Genomic DNA, 8527 nt, shown 5'->3' on the forward strand with positions numbered 1-8527 from the left:
GCTGCGAGAAGCCAGGGTTACCAGCCTCAGACCACTTTTCTACTTTTCAAAATTTTCACACACTTTTTTGCTCATGTCTGACATCTTCCTTTTCTCTTTCAGCACATCCTAGAGAGAGAGGATTATGTGCTCCAACTTGATTTCAGATAATCTGGAGACAGGTCTGGAGCCAGAAATTTTGTGAAGAAATTAAGGGCACGCTGAAAGCCAGGGACGGAGGAAGCATTGACCATCAATGTAGAACAGCTAGAACTTAAATATAGATGGTCTGATATGTTTCGAGGTATGTCACTGTATTAATACATTTTAATTGTATGTAATTTAAAAATAAGTATGTAGTGTTTCTCAGTTATCCCCAAGCCTTTGCATGCATTGGCCAGAATATTGGAAGGTTTCCTTCTTACCAAGCAACTGGCAAGAATTTGGTTTGCACATGTTTCTTTATGTTTCCACAAATAAGAAGACTGAAGACTTAACTCCTTTTTGCAGAAATGAAAGCTGAAAATCCAGAGAAGGGTCCCTGAAGGGCACCAACCATCACACCCCTCCCCTCATAGCTTTGGCTGGGAAGGACTTAGAGAGGATTGGATGCTTAGGCTAAAAAGGGAGAAGGAATATGAGCCACGGGGAAAGTTGTTTGGTTAGGAAGGAGAGAAGGAAAGGCATTTTACCACAAATTTGTTTTCACTGGTTTTGAATAAATCTGCCTATGGGTGAGAGGGTTAAAAAGAGATGTGATATGATGAAAGGTTCCCCTTCAGTAGAGGGGCATGAACTGAGAAACTAAAGGGAGGATCTTTTTATGTTCTAAAGGTCATTAATTACAATGTTATTATTTTCAGAGTTATACAGATGGTGTATAGATTCAGGGTTCTTTTCCATTCCGTTAAGGCCTTTTAAAAAGGGAGTCAATGTTGTCCCCAGAATGCCCAGAAGTTAAAATTTGTTTTGCATTGGGCTTCATGCAATCAAGGATGGGCATGCGGTGGTCTACGCTGTTCTATATTTTTCTCAAAGGCCAGTAGTTCCTTCTCTCACTTGATGTCATATCAGGTTCTCCTCTGACAAACCAAGCCTTGCTCTCTTAAAGTTTGCAACTAAAAAGTTATGAAAATGAAACATGCTTATGCCAAATGGCTTGTTTTGTATAATTCACTCTGAGTGCAGAGTTTGAGTTCCCTTGGTGCAGATTTAAGAACTTCTTGATGCACAGTGCATCCAAACATATTCTCTACTGAACTCTCTTAGGCTCCGAAATAATTATCTGCATTATTTGACTCTTGTTGCTATATGGCCCTTCTGCCTGCTAAATCCTATGGATGCTGAAGGAGCTTGCAGAGAGATCAAGGTGCGGCAGGTCTATAAACACCTCTTGTTTACCCATTAGAGCTAGTCTTTCCTCCTCTATCTTCTTATGGAGTTGCTTAATTTCAAAGTCTCGTTCCTTCAGCAGTTTGTACAGCCTGCCATTTTCATCTACAATCTCTCGAAGCTGGTTCTGGAGCTGCTCATTTTCATTTTCAACCAATCTGGAAGAAAACAACAACCAAGCAGAATAGAGCTTGATATAGACAGTTTTGGCTCCAGAAAATTAGAAAAAGATATACAGCATCATAGACTGCTGGGAGAATAGTTGCTCTCCTAACATATGATAACGCATGGACTTCTTTGTGGCAGGATGACGTGATGGCTAATAACATGGAAAAAGGATGGCTATTTGTTCCACCAGCCTGTTCTGCTCTGTAAAGGCCACCCCACCGCCCTCTTCCGTCCCCACATTAGTGCTATAGAGTTGGGAACCCTGTGTGTGTCTGTAACACGTAGTCCTACCTAAAGTATGTGTAACTACATTTGCTTGTATTGAATCTCTATGATTTTCATCTCTCCCTTCCACTGTCTAAATTCATACTGGCGCTATAGACTGATTCATCCTGTAAAGCATCAAGAACGCTGATGGTGCTATATAAATAATAAGGGGGGTAATTTTTAAATAGGACTGAAGAGGATCATTAGCTGGTGTGGTGTCATGGCTGAGTGTCCAAGGTGGAAAGTCCCGCATTCAAATATCACCTCAGTCATGAATCCTCAAGGTGGCCTTAAGCAAAAATTCTCTGAGCTACTATGCTCCTCCCCACCCACGTTATGAACTTAAGAAGAGCCCTGCTGGATCAGACCCAGGGTCCATCTAGTCCAGCACTCTGTTCACACAGTGGCCAACCAGCTGTCGACCAGAAACCCACAAGCAGGGCATGAGCACAACAGCACCCTCCCACCCATGTCCCCCAGAAACTGGTGCACATAGGCTCACTGCCTCTGGTACTGTAGGTAGCACATAGCCATCACGACTAGTAGCCATTGATAGCCTTCTCCTCCATGGATTTGTCCAGTCTCCTTTTAAAGCCATCCAAATTGGTGGGCGTCACTACATCTTGTGGTAGCAAATTCCATAGTTTAACTATGCGCTGTGTGAAGAAGCCCTTCCTTTTATCTGTCCCAAGTCTCCCACCAATCAGCTTCATAGGATGACCCCGGGTTCTAGTACTTTGAGAGAGGGAGAAAAATGTCTCCCTATCCACATTCTCCACACCATGCATAATTTTGTAGACCAATATCACGTCTCCCTTTACCCCCCTTTTTTCCAAGCTAAACAATCCCAGCTGTTGGAACCTTCTCTCATAGGGGAGATGCTCCAGCCCCTCAATCATTTTAGCTGCCTATGTTCAATATTTATTTTATTTGCTACAGTTATATCCTGCCTTTTCCTCAAGGAGCCCAAGGCGGTGTACATGATCCTCCTCCTCTCCATTTTATTTCCACAACAATCTTGTGAGGTAGGCTAGGTTGGGAGTCAGTGGCTGGCTCAAAGTCACCCAGTGAGATGCATGGCCAAGTGGAGACTAGAACCTGGGTCTCCCTCATCCCAGTCCAACACTCATAGAACACAGAATAGTAGGGTTGGAAGGGGCCTATAAGACCATCGAGTCCAACCCCCTGCTCAGTGCAGGAATCCAAGTCAAAGCATCCCTGACAGGTGGCTCTCCAGCCTCATCGTGAATGCCTCTAACCACTCTGCATCACACTAGCTCTGGGAATAATACAACAATCTGCTACATAGTATTGTTGTACTCAGATAACAGATGTGAAATGCTTTGCCCACTTTAAATGTGTAAGATAAATGGTAACTATTATTTCCCTTGCTAGAGGAATGGCAGCTCCACATTCAGACCCATCATAAACTGCTGATGACCCGATACTTGGGCCAAAGAACAGGGGATGGTTATTAGCATCATACCCTGTTTGAGAGTTTCTTAAGGATATCTTGCTGGCCGCTGCAGTATGCACAAAGCTGGACCAGATGAACGTTTGGCCTGATCTCATAAGGCAGTTCTTAAGTATATAAGAACATCAGGGAATTGACAATGATATTTAAGAAAAGGGGGGGGGGGGTTCTGGCAGTGGCCTGTGGCTCCAGCAGATTGGCAAGCATATTCAGTCACTAAAGACAGAATAGCTAGCATCTGGTTCCTTTGGACTCCTACAAGAACATACAGTACCTGACAAAAGCCACTATTTTTAATATTACTTCTTGAACTGCAAACAAGGCAATGAATAAGATCATATCCTTGAACAGGGGGAGATGTCCTTGCCCCTTGTTTACTTGCACTTATATATTTCAGTTTCCTAAATATTTTACCAAATGAGGGTTCATGGTTACATCTACCCTGTTTCTTCCCTGCATGGTATCGGCACTGTACTGAACTGGGGCAAGGTGAGAGTCACCAGCCATTACAGGGCACTCCTAAATGCCAGAAAAATCCTGGTTGCATATTCTCCTGGGCTCCTAGAAATACAAATCCGGTGCCTTGAAATCTGAAATATTCAGTGCTTTTCCACTGGCAGTTTACTGCTGCAGAGAGCCTCGTGTGGCGCAGAGTGGTAGGCTGCAGTATTGCAACCGAAACTCTCCCCACGACCCAAGTTCAATCCCAGCGGAAGCGGGGTCTTGGGTAGCCGGCTCAGGTCAACTCAGCCTTCCATCCTTCCGAGGTTGGTAAAATGAGCACCCAGCTTGCTAGGGGAAAGGTGGCCACGATTGGAGAAGGCAATGGCAAACCACCCCGCTACAGTCTGCCATGAAAACGCCAGCACAAGCGGCGTCCCTCTAGGGGTCAGTAATGACCCAGTGCTTGCACAGGAGGAACCTTTCCTTTCCAACCTCTTATCACTATATAATATTACGTGGCCAAGCAGAATTTGATGTTACGTTTCCCCAGGGATACTTGAAAGAGAAAGCTTCGGAATAGAGGCTGACTGCTTCCACCCTCCTAAGCAGACATATGTAGACAGAGTGCCCTTTTGGAAGGCACCACTCTCCATACTGTGAGCACTCAAAAACCAGCAGCCCTGAACACTGTTCTACTAAAGGCAGTAAGTGTTTAACAGGGTCCCAGCCTTTGCTGTTGTCTTTCTGACATGGATAACAGTAGGAAAAGGGGGCACAGTAGTTGGTTATGTCTTGTACATCTAAAATCCAGAATGATGTGGTGCAGACAACTAATTTCCAAGCACTTCGGACACCACACAGACGCTAACAAAGCGCACTGTAGCAATGTGTGGATCTGCTACTTCAGCTTTGGATTAGTGCACAACCAACTCACAAAGCCCTCACATTCTGTCTGATTTGCATCCACACAAAAGGTCCCCTCACACATCCTCCGTATGGCTTCCCTGTTGAACAAACCTGGATTGCCCCTTTACCTTTTACTGATGTCCTCCTTTGACATCTCAGTGTCCAAAGTGGATAAATTCAGGTCGTCTTTGACTCCAAAGGCTTCATTTTGACTGCCCATGTTCATTTTCAGGCTCTGCTGATTTTCTTTCTTCTTCTCCATCAGATTTTGCATCCTCCTCTGCTGCTGTTCCTGCAGAGTCTTAAACTGCATTTTTAAATTTTCATGGACTTCTTCATCGAACTCCATTATCCACTTTTAAAAAGAAAACAAATTAAGAAACTAATCAGAGCAGAATGCCTAAATCTCAAAAGCACTTCCCAAAATAGTTTCCTGAGTAACTGGGTCTTTCTCCCACCCTTTCCTCAACCCCTGCCCCCTGCCTGTGTGTTGATCTTGTCCATTTTGAAACACACCACACTTTCCTGAAAAGTCCTACATGGTAGGACCTACACGATACAAGCAAGCCTCAGTTCAGCAGCCAACTCTGGTGTACATGGAAGCTCCAATGCACATAAGAAAATCTTGGTACCGGGCGACCTTATTCATTTATAAGGTACTTATAAGGTACTGGGCGACCTTATTCATTTCACTGTGGAACATATGCATAACCCCACTGTGTGGATAAAGCAGGGGTGGGGAACATGTGGCCCTTCAGATGTTGCCTGACAACAACTCCCATCAGCCCCAGCCAGCATGGCCAGTGGTAAGGGCCACAGGTTCCCTACCCCGGGAAGGAGCATTTCCAGACGGCAGAGACAACGGAGCAGTCCCTGCTTCCACAGGGCTCTTCAAATAACAGGTGTGTGTGTGTGTGGATGGAGAAGAAGTGTGTGTGTATGTGTGTGTGTGTGGAGGGAGAAGTGTGTGTGTGTGTGTGTGTGTGTGTGTGTAGCGGTGGGGATAGCTGCAGCAACCTATTTTATAAAGACTGGATTCAAAGAATGGTGGTTCCATAAAACTGCATGCAAGTTCTAAAGTAGAAGTTTTTGCAGTGCCGTAACAAGTAGGTTCTATAAACCTACTTTAGGTGGTCCTTGGTGTGAAAAATAAGGATGTCAGAATAAGAGGATCACTCACTCTTTTCATCTGTGAAAGGCTGAAGGGTATGCAATTCCTCCCCTTCTCCTCACAAATTGTTACGTCTGGTGAAGGTTCCTCTTTGCTGGAGGAGGTGGGTAATTTTTCCCCACCCCTTCCATTTCTCCAATTAATCTCTCTGTCCCACTGCTATCTGTTCTATGTTGAAAAATGTACAGGTATCGTATGTGTGCCTTTTGTTCATCTGTGGGAAAATTTCCATGGGGTGGGGTGGGAGTTAACCCCTCTCCTCCAGCACTGTCATCCAATTTGATCACCCTTCCCTCCACAGTTGCTATTATTTAAAACAAAACATGACAGCTTCTAATGATCAGTCTCCCTTGTTCCACCTAGTTTGGTCCTTAGTAAACCGATCATAAAAGTTCCCTTTCTGTCAAAACCGAGAACCTTTAACAGCACAATGAAACTGGTTGGACCTTCGACACTGAAAGGCTGCTGAAACCGAAAAGCATCCAAGCACCCTCCTGCCAGAAGAAACACACGTCTCCAAATGATAGTTCCATGGGACTGAAGACTCCGGCCTCATCGTCCATCAGGCAGAGAATCAAGGGCCACTGGCAGGCTGCAGCCCCCGCCTCCCAGAAAGATCACAATAAGGGGGATCCCAACCTGGCCCAATACATCAGCCAGAGAAGGAGCAGCTGCAGGGGCTTGTTCCACCCTTCCCTGCCAGAAAGAACACCTATAAAAGCATTGAAACTAAGAACTCGTGCCAGAGTCTTGCTGCTGCTTCTTTTTCCTCCTTGCGCCCGATCCCTTTTCCTTTTGTATCATGTATTTTTGACTGTAAGCAGGGACTTTCTTAACATTAACCTTTGTAAGCCCCTCTGGGAGTCTTTTTCGGCTGAAGAGAGGGGTGGAGATGCTGTCAATAAATGAACCCAGCCACATGCCACTCTCTGGGTGAAGCAGTTTCAGGCACGGCGGCAGCGATGGAGGGGGAAGGTTACAGCAGCTGGGATTGTTTAGCTTGGAAAAAAGGTGCGTAAGGGGAGATGTGACAGAGGTGTACACGATTATGCCTGGTGTGGAGAATGTGGGTAGGGAGACATTTCTCTCCCTCTCTCACAATACTAGAAGCCAGGGTCATCCTATGAAGATGATTGGTGGGAGGTTTCAGGACACAGCGCATAGTCAGACTATGGAATTCGCTGCCACAACGTGTAGTGACTCCCACCAATTTGGATGGCTTTAAAAGGAGATGGGACAAATTCCTGGAGAAGGCTACTAATGGCTACTAGTCGTGATGGCTACGTGTTACCTCCAGTACATCCTACGTGTTACCTCCACGCGCACCAGCTGCTGGGGAACACGAGTGGGGGGGTGCTGTTGCGCTCATGTCCAGGCGGTGGGTCTCCCGTGGGCAGCTCTTTGTGCTGGGCTAGGCGGACCCCGGGTCCGATCCGGTGTGGCTCTTGTTCTTAACGGAAGCATCCGCGCGCTTGCCTTTCGCACCTATGCGCGGGCGTTCAGAGTTTCAACTTATGGGGCGGGGTGGAGGAGAACATAACCTAAAGGAAGTTGGAAGGGGTGGTGGGCGCGCATTTATTTATTTATTTATTTATTTAAATATATCCTCCCCACCCCTCCCAATCCAAAGGGCAAAAGAGCGGCTGCAATTTACCAGCGTTGCGGTCGGGGGGGGAAGAGCAAAGGGGGCAATTACGTGGGATTTCCGTGGGACTTTCTATGCTATCAATGGAAGCGGGGGGGGGGAAGCGGGCGGGGCGCTTCGGGCTCCCACCCCCAGCGCCTCACATCTCGGGGGGCTCACAGACTGGGGGGAGACGGCACCCCTCCGCCCCGCTCCCATGCGTGGCTGCAATCAGGCGAGCCCTCCCGCCTCACCTCTCCCCGGGTCTACGGGCGGGTCCTCCCGCGGGCCCCCTTCCCGGGCCGGCGGCCAGCCCGGGGCGCGGCAAGCACGCCGAAGCGCTCCGGAGCCCGGCAGGCCGCGGGGCCGGACGCGGCTCCCTCGGCAACCGTCGCCATGGAGACGCGGCGGGGCCTGCTCGGGGAGGGCGAGGCGAGGCGCGGGCCCGGCTCTCGCGCAGCAGGCGGCGGGGGCGCAGTCGAGGGCGGGCTCCGTAGCCCCGGGACCTGTTGGCAAAGGCGGGGAGGGGTGTTGCCGGGACCCGCGGGAGCGCGCTCGCGGCGGCGCGTCTGAGCCAATTCCCGCCGTCCAGGCTGCGGCCCTGCAGCCGTTCAAGCCCCATTCAACTCAGCGGGGCTTACTTCTGAGTAGACACTTATTATTTATTTATTTAGTTATTTATTTATTGCATTTATATCCCGCGTGTTCTCCCCTTGCAAGGAACCCAAGGCGGCTTACGTCCTCCTCCTCCTCCTCCTCTCCATTTTATCCTCACAACAACAACCCTGTGAGGTGGGTTGGGCCGAGAGTCTGTGACGGGCCCGCAGTCGCCCAGGGAGCCTCCGTGGCCGAGTGGGGACTAGAACCCGGGCCCCCCAGCTCCCAGGCCAGCACCCTTGCCGCTACACCACGCTGGCTCTCCGCGCGTAGGTTCGCGGGATTAGTCTGGTGTAGTGCGCGGTCTGCCCCGGGGCGGGCCGCCTTGCGGGGCGGCGGGCACGTCTGGCAATTTGAGAAACTGCCCTGGGCACTGCCACAAAATGGCCACCACGGGAGGCCTAGAGAAGGGCGAGGAACCTGCCCCGAAGGCCGAGTGCGAGGC

The 8527-nt window shown here is 48.6% G+C and overlaps 1 protein-coding gene across 1 annotated transcript in view; it reads right to left on the reverse strand.

The window, feature by feature from the left end:
• Positions 1 to 7777, reverse strand: part of CCDC13 (coiled-coil domain containing 13) — a 31768-nt gene extending 23991 nt beyond the window's left edge. Inside the window, exons 1-3 of the mRNA XM_084855107.1 lie at positions 7680 to 7777; positions 4759 to 4985; positions 1381 to 1529 (exon numbers count right to left, since the gene is read on the reverse strand). Of these exons, the coding sequence (XP_084711233.1) occupies positions 1381 to 1529; positions 4759 to 4979 (370 nt within the window). The 5' untranslated portion in view covers positions 4980 to 4985; positions 7680 to 7777. The remainder of the gene's footprint in view (positions 1 to 1380; positions 1530 to 4758; positions 4986 to 7679) is intronic.
• Between the last annotated feature and the right edge of the window lie 750 nt (positions 7778 to 8527).

Source organism: Heloderma suspectum, chromosome 5 (genome assembly GCF_057233095.1).
Source record: "Heloderma suspectum isolate Gila_16-S chromosome 5, 16-S_ref, whole genome shotgun sequence".
NCBI lineage: Eukaryota > Metazoa > Chordata > Lepidosauria > Squamata > Helodermatidae > Heloderma > Heloderma suspectum.